The sequence below is a fragment of the Aspergillus brasiliensis genome, assembly GCF_001889945.1.
Source record: "Aspergillus brasiliensis CBS 101740 unplaced genomic scaffold ASPBRscaffold_3, whole genome shotgun sequence".
Taxonomy (NCBI): Eukaryota; Fungi; Ascomycota; class Eurotiomycetes; order Eurotiales; family Aspergillaceae; genus Aspergillus; species Aspergillus brasiliensis.
In genome coordinates, this window is record NW_027137444.1 from 405,519 (window position 1) to 423,447 (window position 17,929).

The 17,929-nt window shown below is 51.9% G+C and overlaps 7 protein-coding genes across 7 annotated transcripts; 4 read left to right on the forward strand and 3 right to left on the reverse strand.

Annotated features, from left to right (window-relative positions):
* Positions 1-1,165: 1,165 nt before the first annotated feature.
* ASPBRDRAFT_39380 (uncharacterized protein) lies at positions 1,166-1,636 on the reverse strand. The gene is made up of 2 exons (XM_067624133.1): positions 1,380-1,636; positions 1,166-1,305 (listed from the first exon to the last, which is right to left on the reverse strand). The coding sequence occupies exons 1-2, from the start codon at positions 1,404-1,406 to the stop codon at positions 1,177-1,179; spliced, it is 156 nt and encodes a 51-aa protein (XP_067481510.1). The 5' UTR covers positions 1,407-1,636; the 3' UTR covers positions 1,166-1,176.
* Positions 1,637-2,502: 866 nt separating this feature from the next.
* Positions 2,503-3,142, forward strand: ASPBRDRAFT_39381 (uncharacterized protein). The gene has a single exon (XM_067624134.1). It carries the CDS (start codon positions 2,564-2,566, stop codon positions 3,038-3,040), a length of 477 nt encoding a protein of 158 aa, XP_067481511.1. The 5' UTR covers positions 2,503-2,563; the 3' UTR covers positions 3,041-3,142.
* A 412-nt stretch (positions 3,143-3,554) lies between these two features.
* ASPBRDRAFT_52411 (transcription factor domain-containing protein) lies at positions 3,555-6,193 on the forward strand (the record flags this gene model as incomplete). Its single annotated transcript, XM_067626897.1, has 5 exons — positions 3,555-4,022; positions 4,102-4,203; positions 4,257-4,286; positions 4,309-5,030; positions 5,086-6,193. 5 exons carry the CDS (start codon positions 3,555-3,557, stop codon positions 6,191-6,193), a joined length of 2,430 nt encoding a protein of 809 aa, XP_067481512.1.
* Positions 6,194-6,726: 533 nt separating this feature from the next.
* ASPBRDRAFT_192997 (tubulin-binding prefolding complex subunit GIM3) lies at positions 6,727-7,456 on the reverse strand (the record flags this gene model as incomplete). The annotated part of the gene is made up of 4 exons (XM_067620550.1): positions 6,727-6,919; positions 7,038-7,105; positions 7,238-7,372; positions 7,439-7,456. 4 exons carry the CDS (start codon positions 7,454-7,456, stop codon positions 6,727-6,729), a joined length of 414 nt encoding a protein of 137 aa, XP_067481513.1.
* Positions 7,457-8,523: 1,067 nt separating this feature from the next.
* On the forward strand, positions 8,524-9,695 carry ASPBRDRAFT_119905 (autophagy-related protein 27; the record flags this gene model as incomplete). Its single annotated transcript, XM_067617300.1, has 3 exons — positions 8,524-8,791; positions 8,869-9,421; positions 9,500-9,695. The coding sequence occupies 3 exons, from the start codon at positions 8,524-8,526 to the stop codon at positions 9,693-9,695; spliced, it is 1,017 nt and encodes a 338-aa protein (XP_067481514.1).
* Positions 9,696-10,461: 766 nt separating this feature from the next.
* Positions 10,462-13,114, reverse strand: ASPBRDRAFT_146172 (uncharacterized protein). Its single transcript, XM_067619253.1, has 4 exons — positions 12,583-13,114; positions 12,324-12,506; positions 11,116-11,937; positions 10,462-11,029 (listed from the first exon to the last, which is right to left on the reverse strand). Exons 1-4 carry the CDS (start codon positions 12,643-12,645, stop codon positions 10,886-10,888), a joined length of 1,212 nt encoding a protein of 403 aa, XP_067481515.1. The 5' UTR covers positions 12,646-13,114; the 3' UTR covers positions 10,462-10,885.
* A 1,659-nt stretch (positions 13,115-14,773) lies between these two features.
* On the forward strand, positions 14,774-17,916 carry ASPBRDRAFT_442369 (ATP-dependent Clp protease ATP-binding subunit). Its single transcript, XM_067625151.1, has one exon. The coding sequence runs from the start codon at positions 14,890-14,892 to the stop codon at positions 17,677-17,679; it is 2,790 nt and encodes a 929-aa protein (XP_067481516.1). The 5' UTR covers positions 14,774-14,889; the 3' UTR covers positions 17,680-17,916.
* Positions 17,917-17,929: the final 13 nt, after the last annotated feature.

Genomic DNA, 17,929 nt, shown 5'->3' on the forward strand with positions numbered 1-17,929 from the left:
ACACAGTCAGGGGGGAAGGAGTTCCAGTAACACACGGACTCCATTAGCATCGGTGAGGAGAATTAAGAATAGTAAAAACGATCCGCTGCGACATCCAATCAAGCCGTTTCAAGGGGACTCCATCGACCAGGTGTAAAGGCGGCTTTGACTTTCCATGTGTCCGTCATGACTGTGTCCTGTTTCCTGCTGGGACACGCCAACCAATTCCAAAGTAGCAAATCAATGGGTACATAGTTGGGAAGAAAGAGGGGGGGAAGGAGAGGAGGAGATTGGAAAACCACTCGGCTTTGACGATTCGCAGGGCCCCCATCCATGGATGGAGAAGAGGGAGGGGAAAGAAGAGGACTGGCTTACTGTAGAGAGACTAGCTAACAGTTGGACTGCCAGGAGTTGCCGTGATGATCATCAGCGAACCACGGCGGTTCCAGGCTGAACTGGAAGAAGGACACCAACCAGGCCCGGCCAAGGCCAGATGCCAGTCCTGCCCAGAACAACCTGATCCATGTCGATTCCGCCTCAAGGATTACAAACTAGAAAAAGACTAGGCAAGGGCTAAGGAACCTCAGCTGCAGGTCAGAATTTAAGCACGGAGTTGCTCTCCGTACCGACGAATGTCAGAAGTCAGAACCATACTTAAAATCCCCCTTCTGACTACGCTCAACCGTTCTTCCGTCCCAGCCTTTGGGAAGCTCAGCCGTTCCGCCCTTTTCCTGAGTGGGACCCTCGTGGCCCATGGATTCACCAAGATTTTTTCCCAATTAATTCCTGGGCAAATTCGTCAAAGAAAATTGATGAAAAGAGAAATAAAACCAAAATAAGAAGAGCCAAAATGAAAAATAATCAATGATGAGAAGAGAGCAAAGGAATATGCGGCGGACACGTTATAATCTTAGGGACTCATAGCCGGTACCCAGCAAGACACTGCCACTGTCGATCTCGGGATACTTCCAACTAGCCAGAGGTCTGATCCTCTACTAAAATCAACCACTTCAACAGTCGACCGCCTGTGAGCGGATAAGCGCAACAGCAAAAAAAAAAAGGAAGAGGCCCCCAAAGCGATGGACGATGGGGGAGGGAAAGAAAACGGCGAGCCCAACGCGGGAGCTTGGTACCGGAGGGCTGTGGTGCAGCAGAGACACACACGATGACGGGCCGTTGTAGCGCTGTTTGTTAGTATTAGTGCAAAAGTAGGATCCTACTATATGTGCTAACTCGGGAATCAATAATAATAATAGTAGTGAACCCATGAGGCGCAGGAAGCAATTTAGAAGTCGCAACGATCAAATAATGAACCCACAGACCGGGCTATTCCGTAGGGCCAGTGGTTTTAATATAAGAGAAACATTCGCATCGAGAGACAATAATTTTAGTAGACGCACCGTCGGAACTGGTCCCAGCATCGTCATCGTCATCCCGCTCGTGTTGCCCCTCCGAGATGATCCCAAGTGGGATCAGGTTGAAATTGATTTGGCCGAGAGGAACAAAAAAGCAATTATTTCAATCTGCATCAAATAAGCAATGATGGGGGGAACCAAAGACATAGAAGAGTAGAATAGGAACAGTAAAAGAAGGTGGAATGAAAACAAAACAAAAATAAGATTATATTAGAAATAGGAAGAAGAAGAAAGAGGGAAACACCATAGAATCAAATAAATCAAGACAAAAACGGAAGGAAGTAAAAGAATAAATAAAATGGAAATAAAATGAATTGAAAATGAAAAAAATAAATAGAAAACCACGCAGGAAAGCCAATCCGCCAGTCAATCAACGGGAACCGGGACCCAAACGAGCAAAGAAGGCTGTCGGCAACAGATTCCTAAGGATAGACTTCTGCAGTAAGCTCATTTGCTAATCTCCGCACCCCCCTTCGATCCGATTTGCGTAGCCTCCTGGTCGTCGTTTCAGCCATGGCTTTTTTTATTAGGGAATATTTTTGTCAACTGCTGTGCTGCTTAGCACTAAACTCTGTAACCGGGGTCAGCCGAGAGACTTTCGGAGCCGATTTCTGGGCATGGATGGATAGGACCCTGGCGCAGGAGCTCTGGCACGCCATCCGAGGCCTGGTCGCATGCAAAAAAAAAAAAAAAGATTAAAAAAAAGAAAAAGAAGAGTGGACAGCGGCGCTTGAGTCGAGCTTGTTCCCCCTCTCTGCCACCAAAGGAATGGAAGGAAATTGGCCTGGGATGGTGAGAATGTTTGTAGCAATCATATAATTATGAAGTAAGGTTCATGAGGAGGCAGCCAGTCTGCCCCGGTGGTGTTAGAATAGGAATCTGTCTCATAGAATAAGACACAAGTCAGTACTAACCAGTAGAAGAGGGAAAGTGATGCTCGGAAACGGGAAGCTGAACTAAACTGAAAACAATCGGATCGAATAAAATAAACCAGTAGTTAACATGAAAAATAATACTATAATGAAAAAATAATTAAAAAATTAAAACCCAAGAGGCTCCGAGGCGGCGATGAAGAAGGATGGATGACTGACGACGTCTGCTCGTCTCTTTCTTAGTAGTTCATCCAAGTATGACACTGACGGACTGACCACTGGCTTATCATCCCTTCCATGACTGTCGTTGGCCGTCACTCTCTCTTCCTCTCTCGCTTTCTCTATATTCAACCTTTTTGCTCCCCGGGCTGTCATTCCCTCCTTCTCCTCCTCCCTCTCTTACTACTACAACTACAACTAGTTACTTACTCTACTATTCCTCTTCCCTCCTTGGCCCAAAACAAATTGCCTGCGTATTCAGTGGATTTTGACTTGATTCTGCCTGCCAAATCCCCTTCCTCTCCAACTCAGCTCCTATTTGAAGTATCATACATTCGCCTAACGCCGTGCCCTGACCTCTTGTCTGGTGCTTGGCTTCGTGCCCACGTTCCTTGCAGCTCTTCAACCTCGGTATTCGGGGGAGCTTTTATTTTATTATTTTCGGTGGTCTGGTCCATCTCTCTATCGGGCTTTGTATGGCTTCATCAGCGCCCACAGGACGACTCATCTCCATCTGTCCGCTCCAACGACAATAGAGCTACCGCTTCTAGATGACCCCACGGTAGCCCCATCGTCCCAACTTAACTTTCTGGTCTGGAGCATATTGAACCCTGTGGCTCACTGGTTCGGGTGTTATTGTTTTTTTTTTTTTTTTTGGCGCGATCGAGACAGTTCATTGAATCTTCCCCCATTTGCCATCTTTTGCCACTGCGGCCAGCTTCCCGATTCAATCCCACTTCTCGGGCCTCTTTCTGGTTTGGCGCTCGGGATTTTTGCCGTCTATTCGGGGTCCAATTATTCCTACCTCTTTCCCCCCTTCCATCGTTGTTGGTTGCAGCTATCATTCTGCACTAGTGTCGCAATTTGAGTTGCACACTATAGGAAGGCTTGTGCTTCCTCTTCTTTTCTTGCTCGATTTGCATCGTCCAGACTCCCCGCCTTCCGTGCCTCTTCCATCGGGTGAGCGGACAGCTTCGTCTGGTCCGCAATCGCTCCGGCTTGCACACCCCCTCCCTCCTCCTTCTCAAGTGTTCCTCCCCCCTTATGAGGTTGCATTGCGGGTGTCGACATGCAGGCGCACTACTATCATTCCTCGAGTAGCCCGAACCAACCAGGAGGGTCATATGAACTGCCTCCGGTGCACGCGGTGACCTCGCCTCCAGCTCCATTTCAACCGCATGGGCCCGCACCTGCTCCTCTACTTTCCGCTCCGCCGAGTCGACCCGACAGCGGGTTGAGGATGGCCCATCTACTGCAGCCGTTGGCACAGCATATGCCCAACCCCCCGCCACCTCCCGTTACAACCGCTCCCACCTACGCTCGCTCGTACGAGTCGAGTGGCTCTCCTGCTGAGGGCGCATCGATGCTTCCCGATGCGCCTTCTCTCAATGGTCCCGGACTGCTTCAACCGGTGGGCGGAGGTGCGGCTGGCCCGCACCCCCATCATCAGTCACAGCAGCCTTTGCAGCAAAAGAGGGCCTATCGTCAGCGAAGGAAGGACCCCAGTTGCGATGCCTGTCGGGAACGCAAAGTCAAGGTATGTTACGCCGCAGTGGAAGGTGACCCTGGTGGTCGCCCGCCCCCCCGTGAACCCAGCATGGCTCACCTCTGTTTAGTGTGACGCTTCCGAGTCGTCCAGTTGCACAGAATGCACCAACCGTAAGGTGCGCTGCCAGTTTACAAAGGAGACGAATCGGCGCATGTCTTCAATCAAGTTCGTGCTGTGGCTGTAATCGTTGTGGGAACCTTGCCATTCTAATCTGTCTCGCAGGCAAGTCCAAGACCTCGAAAAACAGCTGCTGTCGACCAAGCAACAACTACAGCAACTTCGATCGGGCATGTTACGATCGGACAATCTGATGGATCTGGATATCGATGGTGCGGGGCAACCTCAGCTGAAGCTTCCGGACGCCGGCTATCGTCCCCCGCGCCGGCCACAAGCGCCTGTGATGCAGGATCTGGCCGAGGCTCGCGCCAATCTGCGAAAGTATGGCAAAGGGATCCTGAGGGTGCCCCCTCCATACCGTCAGCCGGGCCCCAAGTCCCTGATCACCGCTGACCCTCCTCGCCTTCCCCCGAAGGAGGTGGCCAATCGGTTGCTGGGGCAGTATTACGCTTGCATTCACTCCGTCCTACCTGTGATTCATTGGCCGACCTTTGTCGCTCAGTACGAGGAGGTCTACCAAGCTGGCACCCTCCTCGGCGTGCCCCGTGAATGGGCCGCGGTTCTATTTGGAGTCTTTGCATGTGGGCGTCTGCACACTCTGGAAGCAAATCGGGAACAGGAAGGCAAAGAATTCGTGACCGTTAGTTGCGGAGTGATTGATGTATGGCAGGACAACTTCACCCTGGATCAAGCACGGGCGGCGCTGCTGGTCAGCATTTTCTTGTACGAGGTTAATTCGCAGTCGGCGAGCTGGGTGTGGATTGGGTCCGCAATCCGAGTCGCGCAGGAGATTGGCCTGCATTTGGAGTCGGGGCCTTGGCCCCCATTGGAAGGCGAGATGCGCAAGCGGTTATGGTGGGGAATGTACACTTGGGATAGGTATGGCTGCCAGCGTTGGTGCCATCGTTGACAATTCAGCTGACAGTAGTTACAGGCTTCTCGCCTTGGAAATGGGGAAACCGGTCCTCATTAACGATCAAGACTGCGATGTTGGCCTCCCGTGTCCCGTCGACGAGCAATATCTCTCGGACGGAGGCGTGGTGCCAGAAAGCTCTCAGACGTCCCCCTTACTGGCCACCATCCATGTGGTTCGATCAATCGGCCAGCTATCGCGCACGTTGAAAAGTCCGACAATGAGTCTCGGGACTCTTGAAACTTTCGAACGACACTTTAACACCTGCCTCGCGACCTTTCCCCCTCAATATCACCCGACAGCTGACCAGTATCTCGATCCCCGCACCCTTGCCCCGATTCTCTACCTCCAAAATGCCCGCCTAATCCTCCATCGTCATAACATCTCTCCTTTCTGTCCTCCTGAAACGCGAACGTCATCATTGGACTACTGTGTCTCCACCGCCCAGGATACCGCTCGCTTACTGTCTCGCTGTATGCGGCCTCCCTCCAGCCCTGGGAGTGGGTTTACAGCCACGAGCGGTGATGACTGGAGGCCACTGCTGGCGTCATCTGCAGGAACCATGCTGTGCGTACACCTCTGGCGCTGTGCACTTCTACTCCTCTTCCGCCAGAATTACGCTCCTGCTCTCGTCTGTGTCCAGGCGAGTACCGCTATTGGCGATTCGCGGGCGGTGAATTTGGCCTGTGGACGCTATCTTGCGTTCTTCCTCAAGGTGGTGTTGGACCGGCTACGGCGCAACGAACTGGCGGTGCTCGAGCGCGACGAAGAGTTGATGGTCTATGTATCCGGCGACATGCAAGGAAGCGCAGAAGGCAATTGGGTCTGGCAGGGCAGTGAGACTGGCTCGCAGTTGGAGGTGATGTCGCCCAAAGTCAGCAGCCCAGTGGCATATTCCCATCCGGAGGTCCCCGCAGGGCCAGAAGGGTGGGAAGGGTGGAAGTGGGTGGAGCAGACGGTGCAATACCTCCACGAGCGACAGCAACAGCAACAACAAGATCTTCAGCATCGTACCAAACCCGCAGAATCGGCATATCTTGGGCCGGAATCCGCGACCGCGAGCTCTGATGCGACTACCCCCCAGTCGAGCTCGTCTCATTCGCGCATGACCATCGCGAGCATTATCTGAGTCCGCTCGCCATGATGCCATTATACAATGTGGCATATGAGCATTATAAGACTTACTTAAAATCGCTTCCTATTTAATACGGCCGGAGCTTGGCGTTTGGACCTGCTACGGGCGCGCCATGAGAGCGAGCGCGCGAGGGGCCCGTTTCCCTTCAGACTGGACAAGAGCCTTGTCCTACTCAAAACTTGTATTACTGTTCCAGCAGATTGTGGGAGAACGCCCACAGGCATGTGAGATGAGATCATGGATTACGAATCAGCTGCGATGTTTTTCACCAACGTAGATATAATGTTGGACTTTTTGTATTACAGTACACGCGTGTATAGCCCGAACCTAGACTTACACCTCTCTGCTTGTCCTTTCAGCCATGACTACATTCTATCATCTTTCTAATAGCATAGTGCATACATACTACGGACTAGCGGCCATGCTAATGGTAATGCAACCATCATCATCATCATCATCATCATCATCATCATCACTCTGTCTCATTATTACATGACCAACAGTAGTAAGTAGAGTAGACACTATAATTAAGTCTCAAGGTTAATGCTCCGTCCAAACCGCGCATACAAAGCCACCTTCAACTGCTGCAACTCCTCCCGCAAATCACTCAGTCCCTCCTCGAGCTTGCCCACATCGGCATCGACCTGCTCTGTTGCCGTTGAAAGCAGAGACTGGGCCTCTTCCAGGGGAAGTTGGAAGAACGCATCCCCGATTTTGTACCTGCAGTGCAGTTAGCAAACACCCGTTATCCCTTTCTCCTCTTTCCCGAGCTTCAGGTCGTCTTGGTTTTACAGAACAGATATAGATAGATCAATAGATGGGAGAGAGAAGAACTTACGGCACCAGCTCATCCTCATCCGCCAACTCCAATTCCGTGGAGATTTCTTCCAGATCTTCTTTGTCTTTCTATGGGGGTTGTTAGATCATTTATCCATTCCTTTATTTATTTGTTCATTTGATGCATAAGGGGTAGGTGGGAATCATCCATATCCCCTTTAATCATTACTTGATAACTAGCGATGAAGGAAGCAAACATACCAACTTCAACTTCAACTGCTCCTCCAGAAGCGTCTCGCGCTGGTGCAGCCGACTAAAGCGATTGATCTTCTCTTGGTCCTCGCGACGGACTTCGTTGTCCTCGCTGCCCGTGAGGGCTTCGTCTTCTTTGGTGAGCTGGATACAATAATTAGCAGGACAGTCTTAGTGGCTTGGTTAAAGTAAGTCAAAGTATGTACTTACCATGCGAGTTTGCATCATCTTGGGCGGGGTTGTGTGGTGGGATGTTTTTGTCTGAACAATTGGGGATGGGATGGGATGATATTTGATTAATTTGATTTAATATGATGATTGTGAGGGGAGCTGCGCTGTTTTGGGTGCCTGAGGTTGCAAGGCTGCAATTGTTGGTGGGCGTTTTGTGCTGGTCTGTGCGGTTGTTGGTGCCTGAGGATGGGGTTGGATGGATGGGTCTTTTGGTCGTTGCTCTACAGAGTATACTACACTGGGGGGTTGGCGAAGGGTTTCTATTGAAAGCAATGCATAGTATGTGATATACGAGTTGTATTCTGCTATTGTTCTCATGTTCTGTGAGGTATATCTTTACTCTGCTATGTCTGTATGAGGCTGGCGATGAACTTCATCGTGAATTACTTTCACATCGTCACTATATCATAGCTGCCATATTAATTCGGATTTGCCTCCAGGATTCCATAGCCGAACAACTACTCCTATGCCATGCACTTCCTTTGCAGCCATCGAGATACTTCCATACTCATCGAATATCGCCCACCACCACCTGGTCGTGTGACATCATCCCCATCAGGTGCCCTCCGCATTGCCGATCACGTTCAGCCGCTGCCACGAGAGATGACCCCAATGACCGAGCCATATCCATTGTGTGCCGTCATCTCCACGATCAATCTTGACGGTTCCAATTTACCTGTGCCTTAATAGTCAGGTGCAAGAGGTCGAAAGTCATCGTGGTGGTTCAGCGGTTGATCCGCTTCGCCTCGGAGAAACCAAGACTCCCGGCCACCGCATCGCCGACCTCCGCGTCGGGAACAGCTCCATCCATACCGTTGCGTCTCTATCTTCATCTTCATCAATCTCCTTTGGGGCACCTAGCTCCTCTGCACACGACTGTAGACCACTGGAAACCAGGAGCTCGAATCTAGCGATACTCCCCTTGTTCATTATCTGTTTATTACTCACGCCCACCCAACTGTTGAGCTGAGCTCCGGTCATCATCTATCGATTTATCAGCTTCATCATTCCTCCCCAACCAATCCAGTCTCTCCCCATCAACAACGCACAAGCCAACCTTCACCATGCGAATACCCTCCGGCCTCTCGACCTTCCTCTTCTCCTCTGCCCTTCTCACCAGCCTAGCCTCCGCGTCCGGCGGCTTCGACTGCCAACATATCAACGTCGACAGCTACAAATATGACCTCAGTAGTCTCGGCGGCGTACACACGCTCTACCATGTCGACGAAACAGAAGACTACATTGTCAACACAACCTACGTGCTCAACATCTGCAACATCCTCAAGGGCGCTGCCCACCGTGGCCACCTAAAGTGCCCGACATCCAAGAACAGTACGTCTATTCCCTATCACCACCTTTTTTTCAAATCCTCCTAGCTCCCATAACTAACAAGATCCCTATTAACACAGTCTGTGGCTTCCAATACAAAACCGCCCTCGACAGCCACAAAGAAGAAAGCACGGTCTTCCCCATCGTCGGCCTCGACCACCTGGGCCACGGCACCAAAGACCCCGAAATCACGCGCCTGAAGAAGCTCGACTCCGAACAGGAAGGTCTCCTCGTCAAGCTCGCCGGAGGCGAATACTTCGATGAAGAGCAACAGAAGAAGAAGAATGCGGGCGCCGTGATCGAGTTCCAGTGCGATCCCGACCGGTCGGGATTAGAGGGGTTGCAGACGACCGAGGACACGGAGGAGGAACGCCGTCGGCGGCGACAGCTGAGCCAACTCGCCGACGAGAATAACGGCGACAACGAGAATAACGATAACGGCACTATCCCTGAAGGCGGACGCAGTCTGCAATTCAAGAGTTTCGGACCCGCGGATGATGATACCTACGTGCTGAAGTTGAATTGGAGGACGCGGTACGCGTGCGATAATTACAAGGATGAGCCGGGTGAGAAGAACCCTGATGGTGGTGATGGGTCGAGTCATTGGGGTTTCTTTACTTGGTTGATTATAATGTATGCCTTGCCTTCCCCCTCTTCTTTTCACTACCCCTGCTGAAAACTGAAATAACTAACGAGTATCCCTGTGAACAGTCTATTCCTCTGCATCGCGGCATACCTCATCTTCGGCTCCTGGCTCAACTACAACCGCTACGGTGCCCGCGGGTGGGATCTCCTCCCGCACGGCGACACGATCCGCGACATTCCCTATCTCTTCCAGGACTGGTTACGGCGGGTAGTTAACACGCTTCAAGGGACGGGATCTAGAGGGGGATATAGTGCTGTTTAAGAGGAAGAGGGGATTAGAGACTGATTGGTTGATTAGCAGGTTTCTAGCTTCTTTATGCGGGATTTTTTTTTTCCAGTTGTTTACCTGTTGGTTAGGATGAGCTGAGTTGATTGGGAGATGAAGTTGTTGCTGTATTGAAGAAGAGGATAATGATGGATACACGACGATGGATTTATTCGATTCGCTGGGCGGGGATAGGAAATGAAGAATATGATACGATAAAGATAAGTATGTATAAGGGAATAGTTATTATCGCTATGAGATGAGAAAGTATCTTGATATTCTGGGAAATAATACTATCGAGATTGTAGGAACAAGGGTGTTGTGGTGCAAATAGCTAACTGGAAGAGATAAATAGGGATTGCCAATAAAAATAGCAGTATAATGGTATATCTTTCTCTATGGATTACTGACGTTTACCACTACGTTGGACAGTTGTATCAGTTCCATCTGATATTATCTACCTACAACATTGATCGTTTCAAATGAACTGTTTTACAGATAATAAGTACTAGCGAGTATGTAAGAAGTGGTGAGTGACCCTATGAACTTCAGAGCCTAGATAGGTTACAACCGCCCAAAGAAACATATCATAACTTAGCTCTAACTAAACACCATCATTCCTGTGTAAATTAGCCAGCCATTCTTGACAGCGGATGATTTTGTTCACTGTTGCACACAGTAGGTATGCTGGTGAAACTACGGATTCGACTGACCGCTACTACCTCGTCCACTCTGTATGTAAGGTGCGGATAGTAAAGACTAGCCCATCAACAACATCTACTATCTACATCTACAGCACCAAGATACACCAGTATGATGAATCAATCATATTCCACCATATATTAATTCAATCTCCCATCCTTTCCTTTCTTTGCATTTCGCTCATTGCTTTCATGAAAGTCACAAATCGATCAAATCAAATCGAAATAAATCAACATGCACAGATCATCATCACATCAAATGGCGTCATCAAAGCTAAGAATTCATCATGCCGGAGCATTCATCACCCAGCATACCATTCCGAAGTTAAATTGAGTGGATTAACCCCTCTTTTTCTTCGTCTTCCTTATATATCCACCGTTCCCCCTTTCTTCTGCCGCTGGTTCTTCTTCTTCTCTCTTCTTTGCTCCCACGGTGCTCCGGCCCCAAACCGGGCCCCGTAAGGACAGGTTGTCCTGTAACCTGACTTACACGCGCATGGCAAACTGCTTCATATACAAGTAGTCGGCCATGTTGGCGTCAACGGTCTTCCGGATGAGGGCTGCTGCCTCCGGGCCGTATTTCTTGCACCATTCGGCGTCCCATTCTTCCTCCGTCTTGACGGCATGGGGCTGTTGATGGTAGTCAGTACCTCATTACTAACTTGCAATAGACAGGGCACTGGGGCAACTGTGGAGAGTCTACTGATCAAACTTACATGTTTTCTAGCAACCAGACCCTTCGACTCGATCGCATCGTTGTGGAAGCCCCGCCACTTCTCGAACTTATTCCGAGCAACCTGGTGGTCTTCCTCGGTATCCCAGCACAGCATGTCGGGGGTATACTCCATCCCCACGCTACGACAGAACGCCTCAATCATGGGCGCCGGCTTCTGCAACATATCGTCGGCGTCGATCACACAGATCTCCGCCCCGGACTCGTACCCGTTGACCCCGTTCGTCACCGGTCGGAGGCGGTTGTCGATATCGTCGGCGTCGCGTTCCTGAGTGGCAATATGGGGGCCAACCAGGCGCACGCTACGCAGGTAGTCGAAGGTGCGACGCAGCTCGTCGTACCCGGCTTCAGACGGGTCATAGTTGTGGAAGCCCGTCACATCGTCGAGGGGCGGGATGGTGCAGCGGAAGTAGGAAGGAACACTGTGGTGGGGATCGCGGATCAAGAAGGCAAAATGGAACTGGGAGAGGATCTCCGTGGGCATCACGGTGGGATTGCCTGGCTCGGCGGCCGTGTCGTACGGATACGGCTCCCGGCTGGCCGGTTTCACCGGCGTGGAGAGGTCCAGCGCAGCGTGGCCATTCAGCCCATTCTTGGTCCCATTTTGGACTGGGCTTGTGCCATTCTGCTGCTGGGCGTGGTGGCCGTTGGCTTGGGAGCCATCGGCCGGCAGGGGGGCAGTCTCTCCGTTGGACGCTGTGCCCACGCCCCGCTTGATCCTGTGCAGCGATGGTGCGATGCTGGCGGGTTTGCCGTATGGCGGGAGGAGGTAGTGCATGATGTCCTTCATGAAAATACGCTTGCCCTGCTGGTGGTAAGTATCTCGCAGCAACCGAGTAAGAGTAAGAGTAAAGTAGGAAAGTAGAGTGAAGGCTCGATTGGGCTGGTGAGATCCGACGCCATCTTGACGATGACAGTGAGGCTACCATGTGCGATCATGGGCTTGTGAAAGAGACGCATAGATAGAGAAGAGGGACCTGCGTAGGCATGCAGATGCCGCAGGTCCCTTGCCCATTCATGAGGGGAAAGGGGAGGAGGGGGAAAATATTGGCAACTGGCCTCTACGATGCAGGGGAGGACCATCCAGCCGGGATTTCACCTCGGCCGGGCGCATAACGACAGACAGGGAGGGATGACTATGTGTAGAATGCAGAAAAAGAGAAGAAACGCGACCAAGAAGAAAAGTCGGACCTCAGAAGCTTCGCGCTCGATTCTGTCCAGGACGGTCTGGAACGTCGACTGGCTAAAGCCACTCTCTAGACGAGCCTGTTCGTCGTCGGCGAATCTGGCCGACAGGCGTTCAGGCCCATAGTAAAAGGCATCACCAAACGGCTCATGGATACACTGAATGGTATCCCGACGGGTCATGAAGACCTGTTGTAGATGTCAGCAGGTTCTTTTTCTCCTTGAATTATTTTTGGCATTCTGGAATGCAGAGGATCACGCGTACTCGTTCAAAAGCCGTAGAGCAGGCGCGTGGATGGGTAGCCACGAAGATGGGTTTTTGAGACATTTTGATCAGATGTAAATGATGAATATGAGGACCAGGACTGGCTAGCTGGTTCACCAAAGAGGAAGAAGCAGAAATGAACCGTTTCCGATTCAGATCCGAGTCGATCTTTTATCAAAGATCAACAGTGCACACTACTTTCTACCAGGGAATTTCACCGCCGGTGTAGGGACTGTTATGGGATACACTGAAGCTCCCGTCTAAGACAAGAACTTAGCAGCTGTAAGTTGTTTTGGATATTGCTGTTCCGATGCAATAATCTGCAAGTGTTGTTGCAAATCCCCGGTGGATTGGGCGAGCAAAGATACAAGCAACCAAGAAAACAAAAACACGGCGAGCAAGAGAGCAGCCGGTGATGGAGGAGAGGGGGCTTTTTATACTCGAGCAGGAATGGGAATGTTGGCCAGGCTGAAGGCAACGGAGGGGAGCGAATGGAATACGGGCTGCCCTCCTCCACGCGGGAGGGAAAAAAAAAGAGCAAGTATCACGAATCAGAAGCGCAGCTCCCACAGCACGACGGACGGTTGTTCGCTGCAAATTCCAGGACCAATGCAATGCCAGGCAAAACAAAACAGGGAAAGTTGACCCGTGGATGGACCGGATAAGCCAGTCACTCAGTCCTACGAGCGTCGAGGGTCCCAAGTAGTACGAGTGCAATATCCACACCACTAACAGTCTACCAGACAACGGTGTTGGGCTAGTCGAGGTTAAACGTAATGGAAGCCCCTCTTGCTATCCACCGTCAATGTCTGGACTCCGAAATACTTGCCACATAAGGAACCGATTTGAACGGTGCCTGGTAGTGTGCAGATGGCGCGCAGATGGTTCAAGTTCAAGGGTTGCGATATCGCTGCTTGAAGACTCATTGTTGCTGGGCTGAGAATCCTTCCGGCCATCAAGTAGTCATGACGTTGGGAGGGAAGTTTTTGCGGCCAGCGGGAAGACTCCGGCATGGGCGAATAGATCCCTGCCACCACTGCGAATTACGATCTACACCTTATTCCCCTGGGATCTGATCTCTCTTTCAGCCCGCATTTCATGATCGAGACTGGGTCCGTAGCCTCGAAAGTGTCTCACTCACGGAGGACGAGATCCCGGACAATACCAGCGGGGCGGGGAGAGTATTTTTGGCTCAACCAAGAGTGAGCATCTGGCAGAGGGAATTCAAGAGGGGGTTTCTCTCTGCTTGACGTCACGCTCGGGCCTGGAATGACCTGATGAGGCCATAATCGATGCGCTGATCGCGTGGAGGGGTGTGAGGCGGGGGTCTATAATTCACCATGGAAGAGAATTAGTCGGAATTGATGCCTCCGAATCATCATCTATCAGCGAACGAAATAAACTTCGTGGGTTGCAGGAGGAATGTTCACGATCTCGTGTCAGGAGAACAACTCTTCCACTGTCCCTCAACCATGAATAATCAATGAATGGCGCTCGTTGAATCGGGATATCGAACATGGACCACCACCAACCAACACGGCGAGGAACTTTAATCCCGGCCAGCCCAGAAGGATTGCATGCCAATCAAGCCCGGGCGACGCCAACGTGGGGGGTTCCTCTTTATTGCTGGAGGCGATCCCATCACGCCAGGAGCGAATCTGGCGCCGTTAGCGCCGGGGGACTTTCCTGGAAATGTCAGGGCGACACTTTAATGAGATGACCCGGGACAAAATAATCGCAGAATAAGAGCCTTGGCGGTAGTGGATACGGCGCGCAGCTGGCCGTTTCAAGTTGAGCGAGACCTTGATGAGAGCAAGACATTATTTTCAATTCAATCAAAGTTGACATTTGAAGCTTATCGACGGGGCGATCTCGGCTCCGAAAACGGCAACTGGCCAGTGTTATGTCACGTGATTGTATCCTGCACCCCCCACTTTCTGGCCTGATCCATCAGGCCAGAACAGGCCAGCACTTGCAGGCACCCGCACGTGACTTCTGGGTGACGGGCGATGCTTCTGGAAGGCGGTGGAAGCGGCCAGTGTCGTCATGAACCAGTCGGGCATCGCTGAAGTCATGCTTTAATAAAGGCGCCAAGGTCATCCATCCTCTCGCCAGCTTCTCTCTCACCAGACTCAATCATCAGACTAAATTCCTCTCGTTCACACCAAACTTTGCTTCTGCATAATCTTTGAATCCTTCCTCATAATCTTCACTTTTGCATACACCTCACACTCTGTGTCACAAACATACTATAACTACTGATTAGCTTGATTGCATCCCACATTCTTCCCTCACATTCCGCCCAACATGAACGGCGCCCAATTCACAGACAGAGCCAACAAGGCGTTGCTGGACTCCAGCAGCTTGGCAGAGCAATACTCTCACTCCCAGATTCTCCCCGTTCATCTCGCTGTCTCTCTCCTCAACCCTTCTCCCGATGAATCCAAAGACCAGCAAGCCCCCGCTCATCCTTCCCACGAAACCTCCTCCGCCCCTCTCTTTCGTCAGGTCGTCGAACGCGCCCATGGCGACCCACAACTCCTGGAACGATCCCTCATGAAAATGCTGGTCCGTCTGCCCTCCCAGGATCCTCCGCCAGAGACGGTCAGTGTCTCTCCAGCACTTGCCAAGGTTATCCGGTCGGCTTCCGAACTCTCCAAGACGCAGAAGGATAGCTATGTCGCCATCGACCATCTCATCCTCTCCGCTGCGCAGGACTCGCAGGTTCAGCGCGCCTTGGCGGATGCCAACATTCCCAATGTCAAGTTGATCGACAGTGCTGTCCAGCAGATCCGTGGTACAAAACGAGTTGACTCCAAGACTGCGGATGCCGAAAGCGAGAACGAGAACCTGAAGAAATTCACCATCGACATGACTGCTCTGGCCAGAGAGGGCAAAATTGACCCTGTCATTGGCCGTGAAGAGGAAATTCGTCGGGTGATTCGCATTCTCAGTCGACGGACCAAGAACAACCCGGTCCTCATCGGTGAACCCGGTGTTGGAAAAACCACCATCGTTGAAGGTCTAGCTCGTCGTATCGTGAACGCAGATATTCCGGCCAATCTGGCCCAATGTCGGCTGTTGTCTCTCGATGTCGGCTCGCTAGTTGCGGGCAGCAAGTACCGTGGAGAATTCGAGGAGCGGATGAAGGGCGTTCTCAAGGAGATTGAAGAATCCAAAGACACCATTGTTCTCTTTGTCGATGAAATTCATCTGCTCATGGGCGCAGGCTCCAGCGGCGAAGGTGGCATGGACGCTGCCAACCTGTTGAAGCCTATGCTCGCACGTGGTCAGTTGCACTGCATTGGTGCCACCACACTGGGCGAATACCGCAAATACATCGAAAAGGATCAGGCTTTCGAGCGTCGGTTCCAGCAGGTCCTCGTCAAGGAGCCGTCCGTTCCGGAAACCATCTCCATCCTGCGTGGTCTCAAGGAAAAGTACGAAGTGCACCACGGTGTCAACATTCTCGACGGCGCTATCGTATCCGCTGCCACGCTGGCTGCGCGCTATCTAACCGCACGCCGACTCCCTGACTCGGCGGTTGACCTGATCGATGAAGCCGCCGCTGCCGTGCGGGTGACCCGCGAATCCGAGCCAGAGGCGTTGGACAACCTGGAGAGAAGGCTCCGTCAGTTGCAAATCGAGATTCACGCTCTCGAACGCGAGAAGGACGATGCTTCCAAAGCCCGTCTGGAGGCAGCGAAGCAAGAAGCAGCCAATGTCGCTGAAGAGCTGCGGCCTATGCGCGAGAAGTACGAGAGCGAGAAGCAGCGCAGCAAATCCATTCAGGATGCCAAGATCAAGCTTGACTCCCTCAAGGTCAAGCGTGATGAAGCAGAGCGCTCTGGTGACACCCAGACGGCTGCTGATCTCGAGTACTACGCCATCCCCGAAACCAAGGCTCTCATTGAGCGACTTGAGATTGACCGTGCCAAGGCCGATGAAGAGCGGCGGGCACGCCAGGGTGATGCTGGCGAAGCTTTGCTCGCGGACGCAGTCGGCCCCGACCAAATCAACGAAATCGTCGCCCGTTGGACCGGTATCCCAGTGACGCGGCTCAAGACCACTGAAAAGGACAAGTTGCTGAACATGGAGAGGTACCTTGGCAAGATTGTTGTTGGTCAAAAGGAGGCGGTGACTTCCGTCTCCAACGCCATCCGACTCCAGCGGTCTGGTCTCAGCAACCCCAACTCACCCCCTAGCTTCCTCTTCTGCGGTCCCTCCGGAACCGGTAAGACCTTGCTGACCAAGGCCTTGGCCGAGTTCCTCTTCGACGACCCCAAGGCCATGATCCGCTTCGACATGTCCGAATACCAAGAACGCCATTCCCTCAGTCGCATGATTGGAGCTCCCCCAGGCTACGTCGGCCATGACGCTGGTGGCCAGCTAACCGAGAGCCTCCGTCGGCGGCCCTTCTCCATCCTCCTGTTCGACGAAGTCGAGAAGGCCGCCAAGGAAGTCTTGACCGTCCTCCTCCAACTCATGGACGACGGCCGCATCACAGACGGCCAAGGCAGAATTGTCGACGCCAAGAACTGCATCGTGGTCATGACCTCCAACCTGGGTGCCGAATTCCTCGCCCGCCCAACCACCAAGGACGGCCGCATCGACCCTCAAACCCGCGAGCTCGTCATGGGCGCTCTCCGCGACTACTTCCTCCCCGAATTCCTCAACCGTATCTCCAGCACCGTCATCTTCAACCGTCTCACGAGGCGCGAGATCCGCAAGATCGTCGATCTCCGTCTGGAAGAGGTGCAGCGCCGTCTCGAGAACAACGACCGCAACGTCATCATCGAATGCTCCGAAGAAGTCAAGGATTACCTCGGCGAAGCGGGATACTCGCCTGCCTATGGTGCTCGTCCTCTGGGCCGCATTATCGAGCGCGAGGTTCTTAACCGTCTGGCGGTGCTGATTCTCCGTGGTAGTGTGCGCGATGGCGAGGTCGCGAGGGTTGTTATGCGCGAGGGTCGCATCGATGTCCTTCCTAACCATGAGATTCCGGCAGATGAAGATCAAGACATGATCGATGAGGATGATGATGCGCTTGCTGAGATGGAGGATGGTAGTGGGGATATGGACTTGTATGATGAGTAGATGGAAAAGTGATTGATTGATAGCGATTGTTTCTTTTTTTACGATTCATGATGAGATGATGAGCTTGCTTGTTTTTTCTCTTACTTTTCTTGTCAATTTGTTCTCTTTGTTCCTTCTCAACCTGTCTGCCATAATTGCATTGCATATATGTTCTTGATGGATTTGGCTGTACAGTTGACATAACATGACATGATAATATGGGGGTTGATTCTGTTAAGCAAGCATACACACGCTTTGTCTTTCAGTCTAC